At 35.6% G+C, this 15,667-nt stretch overlaps 1 protein-coding gene across 1 annotated transcript in view; it reads right to left on the minus strand.

Annotated features, from left to right (window-relative positions):
* The window catches only part of LOC139690016 (uncharacterized), a 569,066-nt gene that overhangs the window by 61,081 nt on the left and 492,318 nt on the right, over positions 1-15,667 (minus strand). The window contains exon 2 of the mRNA XM_071587196.1: positions 9,529-9,749. Coding sequence (XP_071443297.1) covers positions 9,529-9,749 — 221 coding nt within the window. The remainder of the gene's footprint in view (positions 1-9,528; positions 9,750-15,667) is intronic.

Here is a 15,667-nt window from a genome sequence, read left to right on the forward strand (position 1 = left end):
CTTCCCTCACATCATCAGCCCACTCTTCGCTTATTGCTCAAGCTCAGAAGGAAAGTTCACTCCCCGGCCGGGAATAGGTAACGACAGACTGCGCCGGGTAGGATGAAGGCTGTTTTTTTTATCTTCGGTGAGTAACAATAAAAGCGTGGGCCATGTAATTACCCGAGTTAAAGGAACTCCTATTGCAGCTCCCTGGCACGTGTTTTCTTTGCCTTAGGTGAAGTGATTTATGAGAAAGTTGAAATTTTCAACTTTTTCAACAGCCTGATAATAATTGCACTCCGATGAAAGGACGAGATTAAATCATGAAGTTCCTAAGAATATAAGTAGTCCCGGATATTCGTACCATTTTTTGTCAAGCAATATTTATTTTTTTAATGTTTCATTACATCTATGGTCACAAAAACTTACAGAAAATTTAGTCTCAATAATTGAAATAATTTTTCCACTTTAAAATACGTATCCGGAATTTCAACCGTCTCCAAAGCGGAAAACTAAATCAAAGAAGGTCGCGCTACTTCATATGATGAAGTTTAAAAGAAGTTACTGGAGGGTGTTTGAAGTCTTTGATATTTTATTAAAGGCAATCAGATAATACTTAAAATCATAAAAAATTATATTTCCCACCAAATAAATTTATCAATGTCTTTTTTCTCTTTTTATGTTTAGCTTACCTGCGTAGCAAAATTTCAGATTTAGAGATATTAAAAGTTACAATTTTAGTGCTCATATCTATGACAAAATGAAGAACACGATAGGAAATTTTAGGGAAAGAAACGGTTTATTTAAAACTTATGCAGTTTTTATCCAGAGAATTTGAGTTGATGGATTTAGTGCACCGCATATTACACAATTGAATAGTCAAACTCCTAAATTCATCACATGTATTTTGAGGCCTAACTACTGATTGAAATTTGAATCAGAAGAAAGGACGAAATTAGAAACCATATAAGATTGATATATACTGAATGCAATCAAATTTAAAACAGTAATCAGATATATTAAATGCATAAATAAGTGGAAAGATGTACCAAATATAGAGACACGACAGGTGTAATTCTTCAAATGAATTTTCAAAAAAGCCCAATGGCTTTATTAAATATACAGATGATGGCTAAGGAATATTGTATTATAAATACATAATAATAGTCTAAAATCCTTAATATAAAAAAAAACTTATTCAAAATAAAAATAAAAATAATAGAATAGAAAAGATGGTAGACAATTGTATCAAAAAATATTATCCTATCGAAACTTAACGACCAGCATTTTAATGATTCAAAAATTAAATTTTTACAAAATGGAAAATCCCAAAATTTACCAGGCAACGAGTCATTTCCTTTGCACAGAATTTAATGGTAAGGAATAATACGAGAGGGATTGAGAATAACTATAATACCATTTTAACCTAATTTAAAAGAACAGGAAAATAGTCCCGTACATTGAGACAAAAAGATCAACCAAATAGATGAAAATAAGACAGTTAAAATATAGACGCAAGATAAAAGTGAGACTTAAGTCCATTAACATTATTGGCAATAAAATGATGTCTTCCATAACTTAAGTTTCATTTTACAACGTTTTGCTCATACCAGAAAATGCTTTTGTCTCACATTATCAACTCGGTAAAATTTTGATTCCAATAAGAGAATTTTCTAACTATTTATTTAACATTTTTCCCATTAGTGTTAATGCGAAGTAATTTGAAGTCTGAATACTCTCAGACTTCACTGGGTGTGTTTTTATTACTGGCAGCACTAAAAATTCATTACAATAGTTTTAAGAGAAATCGTAAAAGCCTCAAGTGAAAAGCCTTTTGAATACATGCCACGAAATTATTTATAACAAAACCCATATTGATATCAACTACGCATTGAAAAAATGTAAACGGTTCCAATTATCCATATTTCAGGTAATAATCCTAATGCTATGCAAGGTTAATTATGATAAATTTTATTACCATATTATAATTATATGAACAAAAAATCTTTATGGACTTTTATATATTGAATGACCTTCTTTCAAGCAGACATTTTGAATTTGGAACTTTGTTAGATGTCTACGTCTACAAACCTCCGATAAAAAATGATTGTACGTCAATCATATTCCGCATACTTAGATTCATTGATATTATGCAGTTTTTGTGCATCTAAGTTTTGTTTCAGTCCTCCAATTTAAAAATTTTACATGAAAGAAAACAATATAAAACACTCATTATACAGTAGGACGCTGCAACGAATTAAATTGAAAAGATTCCTCTTCACCTACTCGTTAAGACATCCCGAAAACGTTGAACGCGTATATTACAAGAATTGAAAACTTTCCCTCGACTCCATTTTACCCTCCCATCTTTTCCTCGTTCGTTTCCATTTCCGCACACGGGAAAATACACGAGATCCCCCCGTCGACCCGATCCCTCGCAATCTTGCCGCAAACACGGCCTTGTCTCCCCCGTCCTACTCCCGAAGAGGGCGAGGGGGAGTAGGAGAGGTGCGGCTTTCAGGCCCCGACCATAAAGTGGTCATTAAACTTCAACCGAATAACAAAAACCACAACACTGGGCATTCGGCCACCGAGGAGGGGGGGTAGAAGAAAGGGCAGAGGGAGGGAGAAGCCAAAAGTGTGTATTTCCCAGAGGTGGGTCCAAGTGCTGCCGCGAGCTGTGAGAGGAGAGGCGGATGAATGGGAAATTAGGGGGGGAATAAAGGTGAGACGTTTGGGGGGGGGGATGAGGAGGAGCAAGGGTCTGCAGGGGCAGCGGATTGAATATTATCTCAATGTGCGGGTGCAGATGCGTACAGGATCAACGGAGAGGAGAGAGACGAGGGAAACGGTGGATGTAGCTGTGAGGGATGGCAATGGCAGCCGTGCAAGGGTCGAAAGTATCAGCCAGGGGAAGAGAGAAGGAATAAGTGAGCTAAAGAAAAGACGAGAGGAGATAGGTGCAAGGGGAAAACGATCGAGAAAAAGCAGAGGAGTAAGAGAGATACTGAGAAATAAATATGTAAAAAGAGGAAGAGAAAAAGGGAGAACAACGGAAGCGAAACGGGAAACAGGATGGTCGATACACATCTCTTGGAAGATCGTTTGAATGAACCTGAATTCAATGGGGAGAAGGAAGGAAGAAGGACGAATGGGGGAGACGAAAAACAACAACGGGTTTTTTACTGGAATATTCATTTCAAGGTTCCGTAATAATGAGCTTTTCGAGTTTCCGACGCGGGAACAGAATAGGAAGATAGAGGGAAGAAACGAGGACAAACAACGTTTGAAGTTAATAACGAACTTGCCAAGGGTTTCCATGGAGGTAGAGAGGAAGACAAAGAGATAAGGAGAGAGAAAAAGAGGGCTGGTGCCGTTGCGCCATTTGAAAATTGAACTTCATTTCTTTCTCCTCCGACACACTCTGCACACTCCTAGCTAGCGTGCTCACACACGACTACTAGTCACCCCCACAAAACCTTTCACACATGGAACTGTGGAACTTGGAATGTTTCCCGTGTCGATAAGAAGGTGGCAAACCTAATTAGAACTTCGACAGTGGATCCTTTCAGTAAGTATGACGAATTGTTCGAATCCACTCTGGTTTCATGCGATTATCGGAACACCACAAGCTGCATTCCTGTCCCTCGGAGGTGCTCATTAATTTTTCTTCGCCACGAGGTTGTGACATTTCATTGTAGGTAGCTCTTTAGATACACAGAACTGCTGGCAAAAATTTAATTATTTTAAAAGGAATTCCGTGACACATAAAATCATCATTGGAAACGCAAATGTATAACCACAATAGAGCTAAAAGTATGGACGATTATTTAAGTGAAGGTCTTTCGTCAAGGACTCTTGTGACTTTAATTTTTACAATGAATTTCGGAGTAATCTCAAAAGTGTACGAATACAATGGAAACAAAGTAATCCATAGCAGGCAAATAATTAATTAATTAGTGGAATTCTTTAGTCATTACACATATTTGTGCGTGGAAAAACGGGTAAAAAACATTTTCCCAGAATAATTAGCATAATAAAAGTAGTATTTTCGACACGTAAGGAAATAATTTATATCGTTAGATGACTTTTTTAGTGCGGGGTGAAAGAATTTCCAAATTGTCCCGCTCAATCAAATGTAATAAGTTTCGTCTTTCATACATGGAAATCTCCATGGTTTAACATTTTGAAAAAAAAACTTATTTCGACCTTGTAATAAAACATAAGATGCATTATTCCAGCGTATGTTTTCTATGGTTCCTAATTTGCAGCATATCGTGAATCCGATTTTCATTTCCTTTAAGTTGTTAGCTCATTTTTCAAAAATGGAATGGGGATATGCATTGGGTTAATTTTTAATGTGCGTCTATTTTTATGTGGAAGAATGTTCACAAAAACATGGATCGAATGGATTGAAATTAATTATACAACTTCCGATATCTAATCTAGAGATCTTTTGCTGTTCTGTTTACTTTTTTATGCTAAACAAATTAATGTAAACACTGATGTTAAAATAAAACTTTAAGTATTTAAAATATTTTAATTTTTAAAAGATTTGTTCATTTTCTAGTGAAAACCGAATGACGCCAATAAGATGTAAAAAATAGAGTAGCGATAAAAATTACTTAAACGCTGGGAATGTTCCTAACTAGCCAGTTTACAGCAAATTTCCCGAGATATGTAGTAGTTCCAAGATGAAACGAATGAATTTACTTTACAGGCACTTCTGAAAATCGCATTTCCTACTCTCATTTACCTTTGGTTAAAAGTTTCGTTTAAATACGCTATGAGTAGAACATTTTAAATAAGCACATCAATAATTTAGAGAAAATATTGGCCTATTAATTATTATTTTATATATAATTATTTAAATTTTTTTTTTACTAATTACTACATTATTTGTAAGCATCATTATTCCTGTAAATTATTCAAAAGGATGCTGACCATCCGATTGCTACAAGTCAGGAATGAAACATTAAATACTTAAATGAGTGTGATTGATTTTAAAGCAATATTTAATAAGTAGGATTAATAATTTATCCATTTTATGATGCATACCCAACCGAGTAATTTAATCTCGTATGATGCCTGGAAATATAGATTCAATACATGTAATTACCTAATGAAAAAAAAAATAAATAAATAAATTATATATATATATATAATATATATATATATAAAATATATATATATATATATATATATATATATATATATATATATATATATATATATATATATATATATATATATATATATATATATGATTTCGTCGAAGTAATACGGAAATGTTGAATAACAAACTTAGACAGCAAAATACAATATAAGAACACATAAAAAGATCACTTGCACGTTATTTCTTGATCATTTCGACGGAATTCGGCTCCGTCTTCATCGGAAGAAATAGAAGTAAAGCAAGTAAATAGAAGTGTGTATATATATATATATATATATATATATATATATATATATATATATATATATATATATATATATATATATATATATATATATATATATATATATATATATATATACTTCTTAAGATAAGATTAAGGCATTATATAATAATAATACCAGGGAGTGAATGTACTTCCAGTACATTCACTCTTGATATAAAATCATTCACATTGGCAATATTTAACCCAGTGTGATATCGATGCATGACTCCGCATACTTTTATTTTGACTAGCAATGCTGTATCAAAATTAGTGTTCTGATCGCATTTAATCTGCTAAACATTTAAATATACACCCTACTATGTATTCCACCGCGAGAGTGCATGGCAGGTAGCTTGACGGTGGCTTTAAGAATAATTAGGGTGTGCTGAGCAATGGAATTTGAGGATTTAAAGATCGCTTCCCATTGTTACTTCTTTCGCATTTTAGCAGCGTTTCAATTCCAGAAAATTACTCCTTCACCACAATTTAGGTATTAATTTTTATGTCAAGTATAAATATCTCAAGTTTTCTTATCCGCGTAGATACGAAACCATTACGGTGTCCAAAATGTAAGGTTTTATGACAACGTTCAACCACAGCTCTGACGTGAAGTTATGCACTCAAAAATACGTCAAATATATTAAATAATTTAAATTATTTTGCATTTTTTTCCGTTGGAAATTTTAACCACCTTAAAGGTTCCGATATAGCCCCCTGAGCCATTCCAAGTGTAATGGCAGAAGAGAAAATGCCAGAGGACTGCTACCCTCTCAAGATTCTAATGCCACTACCTTTACAAACAAAAAGCTAGCCTTTCACCTTCGATGTTATCTACTCATTGGACTTTCTGGAGGTTAAGTTTCGTGGGGGGTGTAAAACCACCAGATGTGGTTTACCATTCTAATCCGTATTAGAGCTGGGTGTGCCGAAGACCATGGGTCACATAGCCTCAATGGGAAAAACTGGAATTGAGAAGGAAGGGGAGATGCGTTGTGGGACTGGAATGAGGAGAGGTGAAAAGCTCTTCAAGCGATGGAGAACCTACTCTCTCTAGGGACCAAAAATATTCTTTTGAGTGAGTAGAAGTTCCAAAGGTAATCACGGGAGCAAATATCGGTTGCCTAGCAAAGCAGTCTATCTGTAGAAGTCGTTTTCTCTCTGTCACTGCAAATATTTACAAATGATATCTTTGCAAAAGTCTTTGGCGGGAATTTAGCATAAAATAACAGAAAAGTTGCAGTTGAAATAGCAACAAAATATGGCATGTTTGTTGTTTCCGCATTCATAGTTATACTTTACAAATCACTCTACATTTAGTAAGGGGTACTCACAGGGGCTATGACGTTGTTTGATGCAGTAATGTCTTAATGGTTGAAGCGATGATGTTAAAAATGCATTATTAGCCCTATTCTACAGCGGCAGGAGGGATAATAAAAATAAAACTACTGAGATCATGTATAGAAGCGTAGGATTTAAGGTGTCATATGATGAAATTAAAAAAAAATATTTTTGACGCCGAATTATTAATAGAATATAAGTATACCTGAAAACGACAGCGCTTGGGGTATAAAAGTATTTTTTTTAATCTAAGTAGCCTAGTATGTTGTCATTACTTCCTGTGACCCTTAATTTATTTTTCTTTTTATTACTAAACTTCGTTTAGTTTACGTAAATTAATATTTTAAAGTTAAATACTATCGTGCATTTTACTATTGTTACAATAAACTGCATTTCAAATGTTTCATATACATATTAGGAGCTAGCAATTAAGGAAAACTAAACTTTGATATCGCATATTTGGTGTGAAAACAACTCTGCCACACACCCTAGTAGTGACTCGAAGATTAACGCCCATATGTAAAACTGAAGGGAGACATTAATAATATCATTCGTTTTTGGTTCTAAATTCATCCTCTCCTGATGAATGTGAGTACAGTCATTAAAATATGCATTTATTTTATTTTATGTTATTCAAAATTCTCTGAGATCACGGCCAGCAGCAGTTTCTTTAAAATGGATGATTTTTGAATGGGCTCCTCAACAAATTACTACACTTTTTTTTTTTGGACGTTAGCGGTTTTTTTTCTAGGTGGTGACGCATAGGCTCTACCAATCGATTTCCTTGCACATTTTAAAAGTTATAATGTGCAATAAGACATAATATAGCTAGCCTTGGGATAAAATATTGGCTATATCTTTCTTTTATTTGAAATAATGCCAAAAATAGACTATTAAAAAAATATGATATCGTTCACAATTATACTCAAGAAAGAGGACCAAAAAAAAGGTTTCTTAGCAAGGAATGAATTTCATTTGCCTGAAGGATCAGACATAACTCTATTATTTAACGCTGGAGTTACAAAATGAGTGCGTATAAAAATGATAGTATTAACTCGTTCAGATGTCAAGAAAATTATAGGTTATCATAACAGAGTATGGTTTTAGTTCTAAATAAGGATGAATTCCAATTATAATTAGGCCATCTTGCTAGTGACAAAGGCATGCTGTTGGCGAAACCCGTTGAATGAATGAGTTATTTTCCGCGCACATCAGTTTCAAAAAGTAAATTAAGTGGAATAACTTTTATTTAGATGACAAAGAAATGAAAATTGTAGACCCCGACTGATTGGTAGCAACATGGCAACGGGAGAGTGGGCTGAGTGTAACTTTGAAGTAGTTGGGTTAAAAGCCACCAGCGACCACATCAAATTTATTTGCAATGGAATTCTAGCGTTAATGGAATTAGCTGCTTGGGTACTCCGAAATAGACACTTTCACCGTGCCCAAAATGTAAATGTATTTTTAAAATGGACTATTTTTCCACTGTCAGCATAGGGTATATATATATATATATATATATATATATATATATATATATATATATATATATATATATATATATATATATATATATATATATATATATATATATATATATATATATATTTAAAGTAGTTTTAAAGTTGTGGTTACAGATGTGGTGCCGTAAGTCACAAAAATTGCTGGAGTCAACATTTTTGTAGGCGATTAAGGAAAGGCGAGAGGGGAAAAATCACCAATACCAAATTCTGTAAAGACGCACTTTGGCCTTTTGAGTAGTTACCATCGTCAACATCCTAAAACTTGCCGCATTTAAAGTCAAATATCAAATTAAGCTACATAATATTACTGAGGTGCTTATTAAAAGTTTGGGCTAGTCTCTAAAGTAATCATAGTTACTATCGCGCTGAAGGGTAAGTAAAGAAAGAATGGATTACTTTTATGACTTTAGATTCTGTTAAATGTGTTTGCCTCTTTTTTTTAATATTGAATTTTGGCAAAAAATAAATTTAATAGCAAGCATGAAAAGAACAACACATTGCAGTGATAAATAAATCCTTTCAAAATCTCTCAATGCAATGCAATATAAAATTTCATGTTTTAAAAATAAAACTAAAAATGCAATTCCCTTTTGTCAATGTTTTATCGAAGCTTACCTTTAAAATTAAATCTCAGTGCTGATTTTGGGCAGTACACCAAATGGTAAAAACCAGTAAAAAGAAGGTTTTGAAGAATTTTTAATGCCATACATTGTATTAATTTTACAATTTAACAAAGTAAACTTTTTGCTGGTAACTGTATCACTTCACTTTAATAATGGGCATCCTGAAATAACAACGTTTGCTCTCTCTTGCAGCATAGCAAAAGAAAGTTGGTTGTCGAAAACGCCATTAAAAATCCTGCGACAAGGAACAGGAGCAAAGATTGGTCACGGGAGAAAAAGCACTAGCGAGACAGATTGTGGCTTACGTGAGAAAATAAAAGACACTTGAATAAACATTCAGGTGCGAGGGAAACGCTTTTGGAAGCGCGAGTGCTTCAGAACAAAGGTAGGAGGAAGAGAGAATGAGGAAGACGGAGAAGACCGAGCTACTTGCCAAAAGAGGTCGCTCCTCTACCTGACCAAAGCCTTTCCTCGACCTTTCACACGTCTTGGACTCGCCATCACCCGTGACCTAATTCCCTCTCTCTCTTTCCTGGACAAGAACTCTATATTCAAACCCCTTCAACTCAGTGCGTCAGCCCCGAAATTCCCTCCCAGCCTCCAGCCACCCAAAACACTCACCTGCATGTAGCCACCGTGGCATGTCGTCGCGTTGACTAGTCGCCCGATCTTGAACTTCTTAAACCGGATCCTGAGAATCCAGTCCCGAGGAGTGCCCCGGAACGAGCGGAAGCGGTACCAGCAGGTGAGCGGGCGGCCGAAGTTCTCTGGGGTCACGTCGGGCGACGTCACGTCCTCGTAAATGTCCACGGTCTTGTTGCAGTGGTCCCGCTTCACCTCCGCTGTGAAGGGGTTAGACAGAGAGAGAGAAAATAAATTCGAGGATAAGTTCTCGCAGGGTTCCGAAGGAGCGGGGGAAAGGGAAAATAGAGGGGATAAATGAGAAGGAAGCGGGGCAGTTTTAAGGCTTCCCCGCAGATGGGCGGCCATGTGTTGGAGCTGGGGCCGAACGCGTCATCTGGAGATAAAATAAACACGTAAACATGAATAAAAGTCTCGGCCGAATCCACCCTCGGGATGAGCGTGGAAAATTTCACCACGGAATAGGTTTTTTTTATTCCCGAAGAATTTTTCCGCTGCAATTCCTGCATGGGTACGTACAGACCCACTGAATAAAATGCGTGGACTCGGAAATTTGTGACCATTCCACGGGAAACTTTGTTTTCTTCTATCACCTTCTTCGTTTTTCTGCCCCCTTTTATTTCCTCGTCAACAGAAAAGGTACGGCGTCCACCCACTGCTGAGCTCTCGGTCTCAGATTTCCCACCACGCACATTCTCTCTCATCACCACTCTCAAAAGGATATATGATGATGCTAGAGGTTACCGCGGAAAAAAATAAATACGCATTTATTTATTTACTTCCCATTTGATACTACCATATTGAGCTTCTATCACTAAAATCAGGAAACATTTACCTTCAATGGTGTTAATACAATTTCCTATGCATAATATTTTGGACATGAATGGAAAAGCTCCGCAATGACAGCTTCTGGAAACTGTTTTAAATGTCTAAATAAAATGCATGAAGGGTGTTCTAACTGCAAACTCCGTGACTGAGGACTAAGATAAGAGCACTTTCTGCATAATTTTCGTGCATACGTTTACAACGACAATATTAATGTTTCTGCCCAGTTTCTGAAAAACTGCCATGAAGTAGGTAAAATTCGACTTAAACCAGGTTTCCACCAGTCACTCTGGCGTGGAACACTTTTCATATTCTTAACTTATTAAGTTCACTGCCAAGATTTCAACAGTTAACTAAAATTCATTACTTATAGAGAATAAGCCCTGAGCTAGAATGACAGTTTAGAGAATAGAGACAAGTTTAACGAGATTTTTAGAACCGATAGATTCAAGTTTTTGATTTCCCCGGCTAAGTGTACGCGTATTAATATAATGCCAAAGATTGTGAAATATTCTCAAATTAATTACTGTCTACCTACATAGACCTCCAGACATCCCTACCTCTGATTTATTCACTACGCTAATGGAATATCCGTCGAAGTATTAAGCGGATAAGCAGATATACCCCAGTGTTAATTCGTTAATAAATTACAAGAGAAATCCAATTGAAAGAAAAATAATACCAGTTGAAAAAATAACATTAATAATTAGAAGGAATTAAAATTTTATAACTTGGGTAATGAGAATTATGCTATTTTTCTGTTTGGTTTTTGCATCAAATTTAGGAGCAGAAGTAATCCATTGTGTATTCATATAATTTGGCTCTCGTGACTCTAAGGTCCAAATATCAGGTGATGCCTTTGAGTAAATCCAACGAAAATTCATGAGATACAATATTATTGGTATCAGAACAATATGAGATTCAGAATGGTTACACCGGCAATGGGACGCCCCCCCTTTCCTACAGAAGTAATCCACTGTGTCCCCCCCCTTTCCTACATACCTATCTTTTATTTCAGTGGCTTAAGAGCTCACCTCAGAGCACGGAGTGAGCTGAAGGCATACAGAAAATCATGTTTACTGTAGTGTAACATCGTAAAATAGCTAGCGTCAAATTTCATTGTGGTTACAAAATCAAGCGTTAATATGCTTATAAAACGTCGACAGACATGAAAACCCAAAAAACCGAGAGTGGTGAAAATATGTTCGATTTTCATTTGAAAGTACATCTTACTTTACTTCGCTTAAGGTCTACGCATTCTAGGTGGGAAAGGGAAGATTCAGCTAATTTCACTGATCCTTCCACGGTTTCCCGGAAAGCTTCTTAAACCACAAAGTTTGTGCTTAAATCAACATGGTGCCCTTAAGCCAACACATGGGTTTGACGCATGGAGTGATTCCATTTAAGGCAAAAAATATAAAAATTAGGGTTTTGTTTTATGCTAATTATACGTATGTAAGATATTTTAAATAATGGTGAATTATAAGCGGTAGAAATAAAAGGAAACGAAATGGAATTTCAAAACATTGACATTTATTCGAATATTTCTAGTAACTATAGATAAAGCTACATCTAACTACGTCCACATTTCAGCTTCGGACAACCATTTCGGACGACCTTTCCGTCGGCAGTCAAAAAGTCTACTCCCTAATTTACGAGGCTATATGGAGGCTCAACGGGGGAACTTAAAATTTTACTTGATACCTTCAGCTTTGTATGTCCACTATTAGTGACATAATTTATTTTCTCTCAGAAAAATATTTTCTGTTGCATAACAAAATGTTGCTCACATTTGTATCCATTTGTTATTTGACAGTGCAAATTACCACGCCACTACATGCCTTCAAACAATGTCACGTTAGCCTTACAGGAATATATGCATTAATTATACAATAAATTACCTATTATATGCTATTAAGAATAATTAAATTTTTCAGCAAAAAAAATAATGTCAAAAACAAGATACAATTTTACAATGAGCAACTATAATTTTTTAAACTAAGTCCTGTGAGGAAACTGCTAAGACAGAGTTACAATAAGGTCATAATAGGAAATGTTCGTTTCGAAGCTGCTGTTCCTGGTGCACTTTTATTCGATTATTTATGCACTCATAAATTGCCATTTATCAATTAGAAAAAACAATCTGTCAGATGTAATTACACTAGGGCATCATTCGCACTGGAAGAAAAAAGGTTTTCTCTACGATGAACATTTTGAACTCACTTTAGCTCAGCCCTCCACTTCCTTTCCTCTATCCTGATTTAAGGCGCATCAATCCAACTGGCCCAATAGCGCCAAGCATCAAATACACTTAAACCTATTTAGTATCAAATTGAAACGCTTTTCATCCTTTCAGAACCAAAATAATTGGTGCAGAGCTCATTTGCCATGATTGCTTTTAGTGGGCTAAAAAACCGACGGTCAGAGAAATAAAAATGGTTTAAAGACTTTACTTTATGGGCAAGTTATCGTTTGATTCAAATTAGAGCAAAAACTTATTGAATTCTGCTCCTATCACAGAGTGTGAGAGTTTTAGGGATTTAATAGCTGTATAATTTGCTTGATTTATTTCATCGATAAAAAACGAAATGAATAAATCATTCACGAATTTTATGAGGATTTTACTAATTCCATTAATTTCCAAACTAAAAACATTCCCTTATCTGATTAGGATCACGGCATTGGCATTAGTCTATTTTGCAATGGAAAGCTGTAGTTTGATGGATCGCATAAAAGAATCCAATGAATTCCCGCTTCAGCAATATAAATATCTCAAAATCCTAATGCTATCAACGTCTGTTTTAAGTGGGGTTTCCATCTTTTACCATTCATATTAATTCCCTGGGTATCACAAGTGGAAGCGGTCGCTTTGTATGCATATGGGAGTTTCCCACAAATGTTGAATTTATATCGCTGATCACATGTATCATTTAAAGCGTAAAATAACCTTCATTAGGTATTTCGGTTGATTAATCTGGCGTTGAAAATGCTTTTAGGTTTCTCCTACCTACCCATTCTACAGTAAATCATTTCAATCAAATAGAGTCTATCACGTTTGGCTCAAAGTTTTCATTTCAATATTTATGTTTTTCAGCTATACAGGGTCGCCCCCAAACGTGGTAGGACTAATTTTCTCTGGCGCGAACGGAGCGGTGTAGGGGGGTCTGCCTGGCAGGGTAAGGTGGAGGGGGCTCTTAGCAACAGACCGACAACAACCTCAGTCGCCAGCGGGCTGTCGTTGAGTGAGGACACCTTTTTTAGTGAAGCAAGTTTTTTGTCCGCGTCGAAAAACAAAATGAATCTGAATTTAGAGCAACGTCATTCCGTGAAGTTTTGTGCGAAACTCGCGAAGACGGCAACTGAGACCCTCGATATGATCAAGCAGGCTTATGGGGACACTGCCTATATATATATATATATATATATATATATATATATATATATATATATATATATATATATATATATATATATATATATATACATTCAAACACGAAATCCCGCCAAACGGCGAATAAATACTCATATATACAGAAACAGATATAAGGAAAAGGGATAGGAACACATATAAAGGACGAACACAATAGAGGTGGGGAAGGCGGAATCGAACGGATCACAAGAGTAAAAATATTTCCTCAACCGGGACTCGAACACCGGATCTTTCCACTTGCCGGGCGGATGCTCTTAACCACTTGAGCTATCGAGGATAGTCAATTTACCACGGATCTCAGGGTAAATTGACTATCCTCGATAGCTCAAGTGGTTAAGAGCATCCGCCCGGCAAGTGGAAAGATCCGGTGTTCGAGTCCCGGTTGAGGAAATATTTTTACTCTTGTGATCCGTTCGATTCCGCCTTCCCCACCTCTATTGTGTTCGTCCTTTATATGTGTTCCTATCCCTTTTCCTTATATCTGTTTCTGTATATATGAGTATATATATATATATATATATATATATATATATATATATATATATATATATATATATATATATATATATATATATATATGCACACACACATTACACATTGTATTCTTACTGATTTAGCGTTAGGGACACACAGAATTCTGTCAGTTTAGCGGATAATTTAAACTTTGTTTTCCCCAGATGTATTTTAAATTATATTGTAGGCATACAATGTATTTTATGCATCTCAATACTTTACATATATAAATATTATACAGATATACTAGCATACATATATTATATATATAATGTATTTATTTATGTCGCTATGGGTGTTATTATCGATAATTAACAGGTTAAACTAGGTTTTTGGTCGACAAGAGCTACCAAACAGGTATAGCGACAATGCCCTTGTCTCTCCTAACATAAAAACTTTAAATGCACATTTCAATTAGCGCCTCTCCAGTTCCGAATTCTTCTTTTCTCCCTTCATGACGTCCAATATGCCTTTAGATTTCTTCCAACAATCCTCTCTAATTTCTTACCATGCCTAGTTCTTTCACATTTGTATTCCTTTTATTTCATTTCACCTTCTCCATCTCCACTCCCATGATTTAAAAGCATCCAAATTACCCTAAAACCCGGCTTCAAGGGTCCCCTTCAGCGACCTACAAAACCACGCTCCATAACTAAGTTTCGACGAGACTTTCCTCAACATCCTTACTCAACGTCGCTGTCATCAAGTTCCTTCTCCTTCTGGGAGCTTCTTTGCCTAACGATTTTATCTATCTTATATCTGCACAACTTTGACAATCATCGTCCAGAACACTTCAGGGTTCAATGTTCCACCTGCTATCCTCTATGAAGTCTTATATTAATATTTAACCTAGCTTTTCTCTTTCTCTAACCCGGTATACATTCGCTGGGTTTACAATTCTTCTTATCCCATACCTAAAATTCGCACTGACTGTCTAATGCCCACAGCAAAGCTTGCAACCTCTTCGCTGATAGGCAAATTAAAAGCTTGGTCATCTGCAAAGCTAACTGATTTTATGAATTCCCCACCGACTTATATTCCTACATCTAGGTGTTCCCCATCCTCTTAAACCACTTCTTACACACATAAATTGAACAGTCTAGGTGATAATAGCCATTCCACTTCCTTCTCTTCCCAAAATGGCCAATCCGCACACCCTATCCACCCGTGCAGTCTAAGATATGTACTCTATGGGTTACGAAAGAGTCCAACTTGCTTTTCAAATTCTAGCTTGCGCGTTATTTCTTACTTCATCCTAAGGTGCAATTATTTGTTAAATGATAGAATATATATTTGCATGCGTGTAAAAGGAAAGGATTTTTGCATTATTGTATGCGCCACTGTGTGTAC

The sequence above is a fragment of the Hetaerina americana genome, unplaced genomic scaffold, assembly GCF_022747635.1.
Source record: "Hetaerina americana unplaced genomic scaffold, ioHetAmer1.1.p SCAF_3, whole genome shotgun sequence".
In the NCBI taxonomy this organism is placed as follows: Eukaryota; Metazoa; Arthropoda; class Insecta; order Odonata; family Calopterygidae; genus Hetaerina; species Hetaerina americana.